Below are 15975 nucleotides of genomic sequence, written 5' to 3'. Positions count from 1 at the left end.
CCCCTTTTCTTCCCAACTTTCCTTCCCCCACCCCACAAACAAACAAACAAAAAACCCACTTCCAAATTCCTGCAAAACCTCCAACATAGTTCAGTTTGAACCAGGGAGAAGAAGCTATGAAAGGAACCTTTGAGCCGACGCCTATAACGTCCCCCATCATGCTACCCCTGGGAATCTTGGGAGCCATTTTGCAGCTTGATTAAAATATTTTGTCTATTGGTATTATTATGATTTATCACACAGTCAGCCAGATGTTCAGACTGGGTTTGGCATTTTTGTTTACCCGAGGATCGGGGATAGGCAGATCTGGATGTTTGACGGTGTTACAGATCTTGTCGCAGGATGGAAGCTCTTCCAAGTCAAGCCGCCTTCTGCAATTGACTGCTGGCAAATTTGTCAATGCCGATGGTGTTCGACTGGTGCTCCAGTTGTTTCGGGACTGCACCCAAGGCCCCTATTAAAAGTTTATAATAATAGTACCAATAGTAATAGGGGCCTTGGGTGCAGTCCCGAAACAACTGGAGCACCAGTCGAACACCATCGGCATTGACAAATTTGCCATCAGTCAATTGCAGAAGGCGGCTTGACTTGGAGCAGCTTCCATCCTGCGACAGCATCTGTAACAACGTCGAACATCCAGATCTGCCTATCCCAGGTCCCTGGATAGACAAAAATGCCAAACCCAGTCTATTATTATTATTATTATTAAAAATGCAATGACAAATGAAAGCACGTCTCTTTCCCAATCAAACAGAAGGCTGCAGGCAAGCCTCAGGTCCAAGGGGCAAGCTGGATATTAGCTGGCTTCTTCCTTTGGTGTCCTACCCCAGACTTGCATGCAGCCACAGCAGCTACCCATCTGCACCAAATCCAGAACTGGAACCTCTGTGTTCTACTTTTGAGAAAGGCCTCCCCACCGCCACCATCATCGAGACACCTCCCCCCGCCCCACAAGTCCAGCCTGCTGAATCCAACGTCTGCCCTGGAAAGCTGCAGGCCCCATCAAGGCCAGCCCTTCTCAGCCACTGTGGGAGCCTAGACCCAGGACGGAGAAGGTGGCCCGATGTTTGCGCAACAGGAGACGGATCTTCTCGTCATCGGAGTCTGGATCCAAGGGCTTGTTGTATTCGTCATCCTCATCAGAGACGGTGCGCTCGCCTGGTCCAGCTCCTGCTTGTGGGGAAGAGGAGGAAGGCTCCAGGGCACTTTTCTTCCTCCATTTGGTGCGCCGGTTCTGGAACCACACCTGGGAAGGGGAGGGGGAGGGAGGCAAGGCCATCAGGGATCCTTGGGTTACAAGAACATGGCCTAGACTTGAACTAGGAATGGCTAATCTAACAGCCCCTGAGACATCTAAGCCCCTGTGCCCTAGTCTTGACCAGAAGTTAGTTGGGCAAATGTGATCGACTCTTCCCATAGAGACTGTCATTGTGGGAGGAAACAGAAAGGAGGAACTGGTTGTTAGAGAGAAGGAGGAACGAGAGTGGTGGCTCCAGGGGTGGGCTTCAAAATTTTTAGCAAGGGGTTCTCTGCCCAGTTGCTGGGTGGGCGTGGCCATGGTGGATGTGGCCCGGGCTCCTTTGAGTCTCCGAGATGGCAAAAATGGCCTCCCTAGACTCCGGAGGCCCTCCGGAGGCCAGAAACAGGCCCATTTCCGGCCTTCCCGAAGTTCCAGACCCATTTTTGCCCTCCCTGAGCCTCCACATCTACTCTGCACTAACCTGCATCCAAAACGGGCCAGGTGGGGACTCCTGGGAGGGGAAGGGTGGGGCGGGGTCAGCCAGGAGTGGGATTTGGGGGTTCTCTGAACTGAATCTTAGCTAGAGGTTCTCCCGAACCCCTGCGAACCCCCAGCAACCCATCCCTGGCAGTGGCTCTCAGGAAGATATGTTTAGTACAGGGGTCTCCAACCTTGTCAACTTTAAGACTTGTGGACTTCAACTCCCAGAATTCCTCAGCCAGCTTTGCTGTCCACAAGTCTTAAAGTTGACAAGGTTGGAGACCCCTGACTTAGTAGACTTCCTGTGGCAGTTGTCACTTTGCCTTGAAGCACAAAGAGCTGGCAAAATGTTGTACCCTTGATGGCGTCTCCGACTGCATGCTCTAGGCTGTCAAACTCGAGGGCCGGATGTCTCACACGCTGGCCATGCCCTTGTCTAGTTTGACAAAGGGGAGGAAAAGTCCCGATACATCACGTGACGACACTGTGACGTCGTGAGTTTGACAATTAATTCATTTGATCACTTGGGTCAAAACCTTTAGAGGGCTGAAGTAAAGTAGCAATAATGTTTTCCACTACACTGGGACACAGACTTTAATTTTTTTTTAAAAAAAATTGAAATGTTTTCCTTGTTTTCACGTGGAAGAAGATGCCGTTTTTGAAGGCAGTGATACCTGCGTTATTTGAAGTCTTTTTTCCCCTTCCCCTCCCTTCGGAACCATCAATTAATTTCTGCTCGTATTTATGAAGATTTAATCACACCATTAACCCACCGACAAGCTCGCCAGACGAATTGACTGTACGCGCTCCAATGGGGTTGTTGAGCTGGGCAAGAGTTTTTAATTATTAATTTAGAGGCAATCCATAGCCACGTTTATTTATTTTATTTATTTTAAAAAAGAAAGGGTGAAAGAACAAGGTTCAAAAGGGAGTAACCCAGACATCAAAACTCTTGAACTTTGAACGAGCCCTCTCCAGCTTGACCCTTTCCAAATGTGACAGGACCAGGAGTGGTCCACAGGGATGAGGTCATTTTCATGTGGGTCGCATTAAAAGATGTCAGGTCTCAAACATCCTGACTTTTTTGACCCCGTCCCTGAAGGCATCTCTAGAAAGGACTCTCTCAACCTCTGAATTCCTTTGCCAGGATGTCCAAAGCTAGAGATTTTGCTGGAAACTCAACAAGATGTACCTCAGTGGTGGAATTCAATTTTTTTTAACTACCGGTTCTGTGGGCGTGGCTTGGTGGGCGTGGTGTGATGTGGCTTGGCGAGCGTGGCTTGGTGGGCGTGGTGCGGCTTAGGGGAAGGATGCTGCAAAATCCCCATTCCCTCCCAACTCCTGGGGGAAGGATACTGCAAAATCCCCATTCCCTCCCCACTCTGGGGCCAGCCAGAGGTGGTATTTGCCGGTTCTCCGAACTACTCAAAATTTCCGCTACCGGTTCTCCAGAACCTGTCAGAACCTGCTGAATAGTTCTGAACCCGATGTACCTCCAGCAGATGTGGAAAGGGTCAGACTGGGCCTGGCTGCCCTCAACACTTCAGTTCTTCATCCCCTACTTGAGGTAGATTAGAAAGAGAAAAGTGATAGATAATGATAAATAGACAGAAATAGATTATATAGAGAGAGGTGATAGATAACGACAGATGATAGAGAGAGAGAAAGGTGATAGATGATAAATAATATCGGATAGATAAGACGGAGATGATAGATGACAGAGAGATGATGATGATATATGGATAGATAGATAATGATAGATGAGAGAGAGAGAGAGAGAGATGATGGATAGATGATAGATAGATAGATAGATAGATAGATAGATAGATAGATAGATAGATAGATAGATAGATAGATAGATACGGGAAAGAGAGAGAGAGAGAGAGAGATTAGATAGATAGAGGAGAGAGATGATAGATAAATAGATAGAGATAATAGGAGCGAAAAATGATACATGATATAGGCAGGCATGGAAATAGATAAGGTGTAAAAATCCTTCAAGGGAGCTCTCTCGGACTATATGTGATTCCTGCAGAGCAGCTGTTTTTAAATCAGAAGTAAAAAGAAGCAACATCCAAAGTAGACATGTGTGCTTTGTAGCCACTCCCAGCAGATGATGGATGGATGGAATGAAAGAGAGAGAGAGAGAGAGATTTAACAGAATGCCAGTGTGCTAGAGAGCAAAGCCCCAGCCGCTAGCCCTGATTTTAATTTCAAGACATCTCTGAGGTCCCCATCACCTCGTGTGAATCCTTGGAAACTGACACGGCCGGTAGATGCTTGGTTTACAAAGCAGATGTCAGCTACTTCATGTCGTGAGAAGACCTCTGAGATGTTCTCAAACCTCCAGAGGTGCTCAGAGGCCCCACCGGTGGCCAGATCCTCTGTAGAAGTCAACAAATTTCTGGGAAAATGACTCCTCAGCTACAAGATACCTTCGGATAATGCCTTAAGGACTCACCCACGTACACGATTGCTGATATGACTAAAGAGATTCCCAACTATACCTATGATAGCTATATGTATACTGGAAATTAGTCATATTTGGGGAATGGATCTGAACATCTCATTCTCGCAAACTAGCCTCTCATTAGCCTTTCCATGTTAATCTGTAGAATTTAAATAGGTTGCCAATAGTCACTTTTTCAAAATGTGGCTTTCGTTTCAAGAGGGATAATTGGGATCCTGCTAACCCATTCAGCTGAAAAAGTGTTCTGACCCAGCTCCTCAAATTTGACAAACTCTCAGTATTTAAGTCAAGGACTCCTTTATTAAGAGCGCCAGCAGCCCCAGCTCCTTCACCTCAGGCTAACAAGTCTGTCTGGCAAGGAGTGGAATAGAATAGAATAGAATAGAATAGAATAGAATAGAATAGAATAGAATAGAATAGAATAGAATAGAATAGAATTTTTATTGGCCAAGTGTGATTGGACACACAAGGAATTTGTCTTGGTGCATATGCTCTCAGTGTACATAAAAGAAAAGATACCTTCATCAAGGTACAACATTTACAACACAATTGATGGTCAATATATCCTGCTTCCTGCCACATCTATTCATCTCCTCCCTCTGTCTTTTATCCCCAGAGCTAGGGTGGGGCTTAGCTAGCAGCGGTGGCTCTTCCCTCCCAAGGACCGGCCCATAGATTTCCACTGCTCTCCTCTCCTCTGCCTTCTGTGCAGTCGCACATCAGGCACTGGACCCAGCTGTTCCTCCTCTCCCTCATCAGCCACCTCCAGACCTGGGGGCTGTTGACTCTCCATCTGAGGGCTGATGGACGGCCCAGGCTCCGCCTCTGTCTTTGACAGCTCCATACCCTCTTCCCCCTCGAAGCTCTCAGGTTGCCTTGATGCTGATCCTGACTCCCACGCCACTGCCTCCTCATCCTCCGATTCAACCGCTGGAGGGTCCGGTGGCCGACAGTCCATAACAGAAGGTGGATTATCTATGAAGCTGACCTTTACCAACCCTTGGCCCCGAGGGTCTACCTGCCTCGTTCTACCAAAGTTTGAGTAATTGCAAAACTCACCTTTACCTGGGATTCACTCATGCCCAGGGAATATGCCAGTCGTGCCCGCTCAGGCCCAGCCAAGTATTTGGTCTGCTCAAAGGTTTTCTCCAGGGCAAAGATCTGGTGGCCTGTGAAGGTTGGCCGGGTGTGTTTCTTCTTGTGGAGGCCATCACCAAGGTGCCCGGCGGCTGTGTGAAGGGAGACGGGCAGAATGGTCACTGACTGACATCCAGCTTCCCCCAGGGGCAGCACCCAAAGCTAACTAATGTTTTGAACCCCAAAGCTTCTGGGCAGGGTGACTTTCTAGGATTTCTTCTGTCTCCACGCTGGACGTTGATGGGAGCTGATATTGAAGGCTTCAGCATCTTCCCGGGAGCCTTTCTTTAGCAATAGCCCTTAGACTTATATACCACTTCACGTGCTTTACGGCCCTCTCTAAGTGGTTTATAGAGTCAGCATCTTGCATTTAATAATCTGGGCCCTCATTTTACCGACTTCGGAAGGATGGAAAGTTGAGTCAACCTCGAGCTGGTCAGAATCGAACTCCTGGCTGTGTGCAGTTTGCCTGCAATGCTGCATTTTAACCACAATGCCACCATGAATCTATGCTTCACAGTGCTTTACAGCCCTCTCTAAGCAGTTCATGGAGTCAGCCTCTTGCCCCCTAACAATTTGGGTCCTTATTTTACCGACCTCGGAAGGATGGAAGGCTGAGTCGACCTTGAGCTGGTCAGGATCGAACTTCCTGGCTGTGGGCAGAGTTAGCCTGCAATACAGCACTCTAACCACTGCACCAACACGGCTTCCTTCCTTCCTTCCTTCCTTCCTTCCTTCCTTCCTTCCTTCCTTCCTTCCTTCCTTCCCTCCCTCCCTCCCTCCCTCCCTCCTTCCTTCCTTCCTTCCTTCCTTCCTTCCTTCCTTCCTTCGCAATAGTACTCAGACATATAAAGCTTCACAATGCTTTTACAGCCCTCTCTAAGCGGTTCACAGAGTCACCCTATTGCCCCCAACAATCTGGGTCTTCATTTGACCCACCTCGGGAGGATGGAAGGCTGAAACGAAATTTCATTTTAATGTATGCCGATTAGTGTACATCCAAAGTGACAATAAAGTTATTCTAAAGTCTTAAATCTAATCCTATGCCTCAAAATCGATTAACTCTTATCAACACACGTTTAATCATGCATGTGCTGATCGACAGAAATGGTGGCATTGCTTTAACTAGTTGACTACCAAATTTGAAGCAATTGAAATATTCAGAGCAAACAGCCAATCCCGATTCACCCTCTGCTGGGTTTTTTTTTCCAACCCCTTTTTTAGGTAGCAATTTCCCCTTACATTTAATATATTTAATGGCATAGGACCGGGTTATTTACGGGACCGCCTGCTGCTACCGGTGGCCTCCCATCGACCAGTGCGCTCCCATAGGGAGGGTCTCCTCAGGGTGCCGTCGGCCAGACAATGTCAGCTGGCGACCCCCAGGGGCAGGGCCTTCTCTGTGTGGGCTCCTGCCCTCTGGAACGAGCTGCCTCCAGGGATCCGCCAACTCCCTGACCTCCGGACCTTCCGACACGAGCTGAAGACGGTTCTGTTCCATTGTGCAGGACTGGCCTAATAGTTTTTAAATGGGGCTTTTATTGGATTTTTATAATTCTTAGCCAATTTTGAATCCGTCTTTTAAATTTGTTTTTAATGTTTATATCTGTTGTTTTATTCTGGCTGTAAACCCGCCCTGAGTCCTTTGGGAGAAGGGCGGTATAGAAATTAAAATAATAAATAAATAAATAAATAAACAAACAAATAAATAAATAAATAAATAAATAAATATTTGAATAAAGTTAAGAGCTTTTTCAGAGCCTTCCCTCCACTCATTAACTGATTATCAGTGCTGAAAGGGACCATGTAGGTCATCTAGTCCAATCCCCCCATCCAAGCAGGAGACCGTACTCCATTTCTGACAGATGGCAGTCCAGTTTCTTGTTGAAAGCCTCCAGTGATGAAGCTCCCACAACTTCTGAAGGCAACTTCTGTTCCATGGGTTGATTAAATTTGAGTTTCATTCTGAAACTCCCAATGTAAACTTCTAATTGCTCATCTGCCCTTTACACAGGACAGCAGAGACAATTGTGAGTAATTGGTTTGTTTTGTTTTTTTGCATTCCTGATAACAGGTCTGCCGTTGTATCTTTGGGACCCACAAGTGGCTAGTCTAGTGAAGAGAAGGACTGGGGAGACAGGATAGGAGTCTTCCAATATTTGAGGGGCTATGCCAGAGAGGAGGGGGTCAAGCTATTCTCCAAAGCACCTGGAGGTCAGACAAGGAATAATGGATGGAAACTGATCAAGGAGAGATTCAACCTGGAAATAAAGAGAAATTTTCTGACAGTGAGATCAGCCAACCCATGGAACAGAAGTTGCCTTCAGAAGTTGTGGGAGCTTCATCCCTGGAAGCTTTCAAGAAGAGACTGGACTGCCATCTGTCAGAAATGGTGTAGGAGCTCCTGCTTGGGCGGAGGGTTGGGCTAGATGACCTACAAGGTCCCTTCCAACTCTGTTATCCTGTGCACTTCTATGCACTAATCAAGGAAAGAAGCAACCTGGAATTAAGGAGAAATTTCCTAACAGTGAGAACAATCAACCCATGGAACAGAAGTTGCCTTCAGAAGTTGTGGGAGCTTCATCCCTGGAGGCTTTCAAGAAGAGACTGTCAGAAATGATGTAGGGTCTCCCACTTGGGCGGTGGGGGGGCGGGGTTGGACTAGATGACCTACAAGGTCCCTTCCAACTCTGTGAATCTGTAAAAGTGAGGCGAACCTCCCTTAGATGGGCAAAAATTTGCCTTCTTCCCTCGGGCACCAGATCTTAATACCCTTAACTGAGGTGTGGTTTGGAATTTCAGGAAAGTGACTGTTAAATTCTGGGGGGGGGGTTTGTGTGTGTGTGTGTGTCCATGATCTGCAAGAAGACAGCAAGCTCTGATGATGATGTTTAACGTTGGTGAAGAGGATTGTTTATTCAATTCAAATCTCACTGGCAATGTGTGCGCGCACAATCGCGTGACGCAAAAATTTCCATCGGAAGATTTGCTTTTCCCACAAAACTAGCTACAAGGACGTAAGAAAGGAGCATGTTTGCCCAGCGGGCCAGGATGCTAATCAGGGGTATCTTCCACGGTGGGGAAGTCTAGATGGCAAAGTGACCACAACTGAAGCCCCCCCCCCTCCTTCATTTCCACTCCAGGTGGCCTCTCCTGATGCTAACCATCCACACTCTCCGCCCCCCCCCCCGCCATTTCTGAGAATCTGCTACATGGGGAAGCATCAGGAGTCAAATTCCTTCTTTCTTCATTCATGGAATCTATTGACCAAGACTCTCTAATTCACTTTTCCTTTCCTTCCTTCCTTCCTTCCTTCCTTTCCTTCCTTCCTTCCTTCCTTCCTTCCCTTCCTTCCTTCCTTCCTTCCTTCCTTCCTTTCCTTCCTTCCTTCCTTCCTTCCTTCCTTCCTTCCTTCCTTTTAATACTTTTTATTTTTTAAAAACAACAAGACATAACAAACGCTAACATAAAATATATACTCCTTTACATCAGCTTCGTATCTGTAATCCTCTACGATTTACATTTTCCCCTCTCGCTTTCTTTAATTATACTTATCTTTTTTGTCCCTTTATCCCTTATTTCTATATATATTCCATCGTACCTGTCATTGTAATGATACATTTTCTTTCATGCACTGCCTTTTTTGGGGGTGACTTTTCCCCCTTTCCCCCCTTTTTACTCATTTACCGTTTCTAATTTCTATCCAAGTATACAATTTATTCCATACTACATAATATGCTGTATCTTCCTTTTCTTCGATCTCCTTTGTTAATTTAGCGCAGTCCAGAATTTTCCTTATCACTTCCTCCTCCGATGGTATATTCTCGTTTTTCCAGTTCTGTGCATAAGATATTCTTGCGGCTGTTATTATGTGTAGAATTAGATACCTTATTTCTTTACTATATTTCCTATTGAGTATTCCCAGCAAAAAGGTCTTTGGTTTCCAGTCTATGGCTTGGTCAGTTATTTCTTCCAGGCATTTTCTGATTTTTATTTTTATTTTTGCAGATGGACATGTCCGCCATAAATGGTAATAGATTCCGTATACTAATAAAAGAGCTGGAAGGGACCTTGCAGGTCATCTAGTCCAACCCTCCCACTGCCGCTGGCTCCCCCCCCCCATCCCCAGCAGGATACCCTACACCGTTTTTAGTTTGAGCTTTATTCCTTTGGTTCTTGAATTATAGTTTTCCACTATTGGTTTTATTGCTGTTTAGCACATATTGCTCTTACTCACCCTGTAACCTTTGCTTTGATTTTCTCCCCCCCCTTACTTAAAGAGAGACTTTCTCCAGCTTCTTCATGTCTTTTTTTCTGTGCCCCAAGCAACTAAAGGGCTAAAATAATCAATTGCCTTCCTTATTCTCGGCATTATTGATAATGTGTGTGTTTGTGTGTGTGGGTCATTTATTAATTTTTTTATCCCACTGTCATTATTGTTTACAAATAATTCAATTTACTTTTTTTAATCCCACTGTTATTATTTACAAATAACTCAAGGCAACAAACACATATCAATCAATCAGAATAGAACTGGAAGGGACCTTAAAGGTCTTCTAGCCCAACCCCCTTGCTCAAGCAGGAGACCCTATACTAATTTCAGACAAGAGACTGTCTAGTCTCTTCTTTAAAAATTTCCAGTGATGGAGCACCCACAACTTCTGAAGGGAAACTGTTCCAGTGGTTTAATTCTCCTCACTGTTAGGAAGAAACAGTAGCCTGCCAGATAGAATTTGGGGGGGGGGGCTGGGATACAATCAAGATCAAGGGAGGTCCTAATACCACTCTATAAAGCCTCAGTAAGGCCACACCTAGAATGCTGCATCCAGTTTTGGTCACCACACTATAAAAAAAGATGTTGAGACTCTAGAAAAAGTGCAGAGAAGAGCAACCAGGATGATGAGGGGACTGGAGGCTAAAACATATGAAGAACGGTTGCAGGAATTGGGCCTGGCTAGTCTAGTGAAGAGAAGGACCAGGGGAGACAGGATAGCAGTCTTCCAATATTTGAGAGGCTGTCAGTGAGAGGAGGGGGTCAAGCTATTTTCCAAAGCACCCAAAGGCCAGACAAGGAATCATGGATGGAAACTGAACAGGGAGAGATTTAACCTGGAAATAAGGAGAATTTTTCTGCCAGTGAGAACCATCAACTGAAGGAACAGAAGTTGCCTTCGGACGTCGTGGCAACTTCATCAGACTTTTGAGACTTTCAAGAAGAGACTGTCAGAAATGGTATAGGGTCTCCTGTCTGGGGGGGGGGGGGCTTGGGCTAGATGACCTACAAGGTCCCTTCCAATTCTGTAAATCTGTTAAAGAGGTCCAGCTATTTTCCAAAGCAGCAGAAGGCAGGACAAGAAGCGATGGATGGAAACTAATCAAGGAGAGAAGCAACCTACGTCTAACGAAGGAGACATTTCCTAACATTGAGAACAATTCATCCATAGAACGGCTTGCCTTCAGAGTTTGTGGGTGCTTTTAAGACGAGCCTGGACACCACTTGCCTAGAAGGGTAGAGGCTCTCCTGCTCGAGCAGGGGGTTGGACTAGATGACCTCCAAGGCCCCACACAACTCTGTTCTATGTTTCTACTGCAAATAGACGGGGCGGTGGCAAAATCTGAATAGCCGTCCCCATTTATTAAGGTAGGTAGGTGTGTGTGTGTGTGTGTGTGTGGTTTCTGAATGAGTGAGTTTGCTATGGCTGTGTCGTGTCCCTTTCTACCAGCCCAATATAGGTCATTTTAATAGCTGAAGCTTCGCTCGGAGTATGTGGTTTTACAGAGATCAACCATGTTTCTAGGAATCTCAGTTTGGGGGAGAAGTTGGTGACCTTTGTCGCCTGCTCTGGGGTACAATGGGGAGGGGTGTTTTTGAACCCTATGCTCTCTCTCTCTCTCTCTCTCTCTCTCTCTCTCTCTCTCTCCCGCCTTTCCTCTCTCTCTCCCTTCCTCCTTCCCTCTCTCTCTCTCTCTCTCTCTCCCTCTCTCTCTCTCTCTCTGTCTCTCTCTCTCTGTCTCTCTCTCTGCCAGGTGAATTTCATTATGGAACATCTTTTTGGTTCTTCTCCATTGAGTCCTTCTTGGGGGGGGTCTACGGCGATTGGAAAGGCCAGGAGATTCTACCCAAGAACGCAATGAAGTTTTGGGGTTCAGGGTCCCCACCATCTCTTCACGCAATGGGCTAGAAAGAGAAAGAGAGTCCTCCTCACAATTAAAAAACAACAACACGGGGTCGATAGTTGGCCCTGCCCTTGCTACTAATGAGTTGCTCCTTGCCTCTTTCCTAGCTCTTAATTGAGCCTCCTATCAGCTAGCCTGGACTCTTTGGCACCATCCATCATTCCAAGGGGCACTTGGATGGCAGCTGAGATCCAGGAGGGTTTTGGGCCTTCGTCTAGGAAAACTGAGCAGGCCAGGAAGATTCGAGAAATCCCATGAATCCGGTGGGATTCTTAGAAGGCCATTTTTTTTTTAAAAAAACCACACAACAACCCTTCTTTGTGATGCTGAATTTCCAGACAAAAGTGAGTGCAGGAATTTGAGGCAAGAGGAAGGTTAGGCAGAAGTCCAGGAATGGAATAAAGCAGGAGTCTCCAACCTTGGCAACTTTAAGCCTGGTGGGCTTCAACTCGCCAAGGTTGGAGACCCCGGGAATAAAGTCACCTGTGAGTGATGGAGCAGAGGCAAAAACTCTGCACGTGTTCCATCATGGGCTTGCTGTTCTAACTCTAGCATCGCTAAACGTTCTCTTGCTTTGGAAAGAAGGACCAGGGGTGACATGATAGCAGTCTTCTAATATCTCAGGGGCTGCCCCAAAGAAGAGGGAGTCAAGCTATTCTTCAAAGCACCTGAGGGCAGGACAAGAAGCAATGGGTGGAAACTCATCAAGGAGAGAAGCAACTTAAGAGCTAAGGAGAAATTTCCTGACAGTTAGAACAATAAGTGGAACAACTTGCCTGCAGAAGTTGTGAATGCTCCAACACTGGAAATTTTGAAGAAAATGTTGGATAACCATTTGTCTGAAATGGTGTAAGGTTTCCTGCCTAAGCAGGGGGTTGGACTAGAAGACCTCCAAGGTCCCTTCCAACTCTTCTCTTCTAATTCTAATTCTAAGTCTAATTCTAATTCTAATTCTAATTCTAATTCTAAGTCTAATTCTAATTCTAATTCTAATTCTAATTCTAATTCTAATTCTATGCTATGCTATACTATGCTATTCTTTCTAATTCTAATTCTAATTCTAATTCTATTCTATTCTATTCTATTCTATTCTATTCTATTACTGCTATGGAGTTTGTACATTCCTTAGCATTAGTGGCTCTATCATGTTCTATATTCATCAGCATCTCCCTAGTATGTAGCCTATACTCTTATTTCTATTAATAAATAGCCCACCTCCTCCCTTAGGATCTTATTCAGATCGTCCCTCTTTCTGGGACTTTCCAACTTCACTCAGCCTTCAGTTCCAACAAAAATCCACAGTCAGCTTCCTTGGCAAATTAATCCTTCCTTCTATATATTTTGTGCTCCATTGTTTCCCCACTCCCACCCCACAACAGATCTTCTCTACAGGAATTGAGCTGTAAGAGCTTTTGGAGCCAAGACCTACCCAGGTCACCTTGGAAAACACCCCACATTTGAACCAACTAGCACCCCAATAAGTCACTGGAATGACCGCACAAATTCTGGGACCACGTTCCAAGTCTGATTAAGTTAACTTCAGCCTTTGAGACCAATGGCACCCCCCTGTGGGGTGCCCTCAACCAACTTGATCAACAACAGTGTCCCCATGCCACGCAACCTTCCCCCATGCCTAGTATGTTACTTACAGTTGCCACACACTCGGCCCTCATGCCATTCCTGGACTGGGTCGGCCCAGCAGCTCCTGCCCCTGGCTCCATATTCGCCTCCCGTCTTGGCAAAATTGCCCATTTGGGGACCATAGTAAATGCCCTGGGCTCCCAGTCCATTGAATCCCCCAACATGGGAGTAGCCAGACAGGAGGCTGTTGTTTGCAGGAGCCACCGGTCTGCTGAGGATGTCACTGATGCCGTGCGGTGTGCCAGACGCCAACTGGGCACTGAGTCCAGGAGGACTGAGTTTGTAAAAGGAGTTTTGCACCGAGTACTGGCACATGGGGGCTTTCACTTCCGCAAATGGGGACAAGGGAGGGCCGTTGAGGAGAAATGTCCCCTGCAGGTTGGAGTCCATAGCTCGACTGCTTGCTGGCAAAGGCGCCTACCGAGGAGTGCCGCTTCTACGCTTCCCAAGGCGCTTGGATCATTGGCAATGCCATCCCGAGGCCCTAGGAATGCCCACCTGCCGGTCTTTGTGGAAAACCCTTTTTCTGGGATCGAGGCAGGTTGGACCCCGGAGCTGCACTGCTGGCCGAGGCAACAGTGACCCAAGTCCATGAGCTTCCTGCAAATTCCGAAACCAAGACTGACTGGCCACCACACTGAACTTCAAAGAAGCTCCCACTCCTCTGATAAAAGACTGGGCTGATTAGAATATCGGCCCTCTGATAGGTTGGAAGCCTTGGGTTCTCCCATATCTCATTGGGCTCTGCTTGAGTGCAGGATCTGGATTGGCTGCTCTGAGATAAATGGCCCTTTGAGAGCTCCACGGTCAACACCAGAACCTTAACACATGGCTAATATTGCTGGCAGGAGGGAGGAGGAAAAGATAGAGGAGGCTGCCTTTTCTTTGGGGGGTGTGATGGATGGAGAGAGAGAGGAGAGAGAGAGAGAGAGAGAAAGACAGAGAAAGAAAAAGAAAGAAGAGAGATGGAGAGAGAGAGGGAAAGAAAGGAAGAGAAAGAAAGAAGAGAGAGGGAGAGAGAGAGGGAGAGAGGGGGGAAGAGAGAGGGAAAGGAAGGAAGAGAAAGAAAGAAAGAAAGAAAGAAAGAAGAGAAGGAAAGAAAGAAAGAAAGAAAGAAAGAAGTGAAGGGAGGAAGAAAAGAGAAAGAAAAAGAAAGGAGAGGGAGAAAGAAAGAAAGAAAGAAAGAAAGAAAGAAAGAAAGAAAGAAAGAAAGAAAGAAGGAAGGAAGGAAGACAGGAAGGAAAGGAGGAAAGAAAGAAGTGAAGGAGGGAGAGGGAGGGAGAGGGGGGAAAGAAATAAAGGAAATGAAGGAAGAGAAAGAAAAAGAAAGGAGAGAGGTGGAGAGAGAGAGGGAGAGAGGGAAAGAAGGAAGGAAGGAAGGAGAGAGAGAGAGAGAGAGAGAGAAAGGGAGAGGGGAGAGAGATGAAGGAAAAGCTATACAGAGAGCCAAATTTTACAATTTAGTAGTATACAACAGGGGTGAAATCCAGCAGGTTCTGACAGGTTCTGGAGAACTAGTAGTGGAAATTTTGAGCAGTTCGGAGAACCAGCAAATACCACCTCTGGCTGGCCCCAGAGTAGGGAGGGAATGGGGATTTTGCAGTATCCTTTTCCTGCCACACCCACCCACCCACCAAGCCACACCCACCAAGCCACACCCACAGAACTGGTAATTAAAAAAATTGGATTTCACCACTGACATACCACCTCCGAACATGGTGCCCGTAAGAGAAGACCTTGAGATAGAAAATACAGACACATTTTTTACAGTAAAGCCAACAGAGGTTCCAGACAAGTTGGATCCTTGGGGTTCCAGCCCTCCAGGAAGAGACGGAGGAAAGAGAAGAAACGGGGTAAGAGCAGTCTTACTTTCCTGCCTTTCGCCCAGCGGCTTGTACCAGGAGCCAGCTAGTTGGCTTTGGAGTCTCAAGTCAACCTTCATTTTATTCTTGGGAGGCTGAGGGTGGGGGTTGGAAAGGAGGAATTGATCTGGGGGTGAATGGGGATATCTCAGCTTGGGCTAATAGCCATAGCGTGGGGGAGTCTATCACCCTTTTAGCCAGGGGTGGGGGGACTGCATTGAGGGCACTTAGACCAGGGGTGAAATCTACTTACTTTCCTTACCGGCTCGGGAGTGCACACGCCTGGTTAAAACCAGGAAGTTATGAAACCTGGGGATGGGTGGGCGGAGCTTCGCCCTGCCATCACTATCGGATCACTGAACTACCAGTCACGATCGCTACTGGATCGCATGATCTAGTCCGATCCGGTATCATTTCACCCTTGACTTAGACCAAGCTACCTTGATGTCTTTTCCTCTTGCTCCTCATCACAGTCTGGACCAGGGGTGAAATGCTCCCGGTTCGGACCGGATTGCCTGATCCGGTAGCGATGGCGGCGGGTGGTTCGGAGAACCGGTAGCAAAAATCCCTGCCCCACCCCCACCCCAGCTGAGCCGCGCGATCATCAGAGGGTTTTTTTTTTTTACTTTTAAAAGCATTTTTTCTTTGGCCGAAAAAATGCTTTTAAAAGTAATAAAAAAAGGCCTCCGATGATTGCGCGGCTCAGCTGGGATTGCCAGAACCCCTGAAAAGCATTTTTTCTACAACCTTTTCGGCAAAATAGGTTGTAGAAAAAATGCTTTTAAAAGTAAAAAAAAAAAAGTTGGCCACGCCCACCCAGTTATATTACCCACCCACCCACCCCCAGCAAGCCTACAGAACCGGTAATAACAAATTTTACATTTCACCCCAGGTCTGGACCCAATTTACTTTAAGTCGCAGCTACAGTTTTTAAGAAAAAAAAAACCAACATGCCTGCATGGAGTTAA

General features: G+C 46.6%; 1 protein-coding gene across 1 annotated transcript; it reads right to left on the bottom strand.

Moving 5' to 3' along the window:
* Positions 1 to 1018: 1018 nt before the first annotated feature.
* Positions 1019 to 13535, bottom strand: NKX6-3 (NK6 homeobox 3). The gene is made up of 3 exons (XM_058194649.1): positions 13154 to 13535; positions 5250 to 5419; positions 1019 to 1246 (listed from the first exon to the last, which is right to left on the bottom strand). The coding sequence occupies exons 1-3, from the start codon at positions 13533 to 13535 to the stop codon at positions 1019 to 1021; spliced, it is 780 nt and encodes a 259-aa protein (XP_058050632.1).
* Positions 13536 to 15975: the final 2440 nt, after the last annotated feature.

The sequence above is a fragment of the Ahaetulla prasina genome, chromosome 9 (genome assembly GCF_028640845.1).
Source record: "Ahaetulla prasina isolate Xishuangbanna chromosome 9, ASM2864084v1, whole genome shotgun sequence".
Lineage (NCBI taxonomy): Eukaryota > Metazoa > Chordata > Lepidosauria > Squamata > Colubridae > Ahaetulla > Ahaetulla prasina.
Note: the sequence above shows the minus strand (reverse complement) of the source record. Positions and strands in the feature narration are given on the sequence as shown.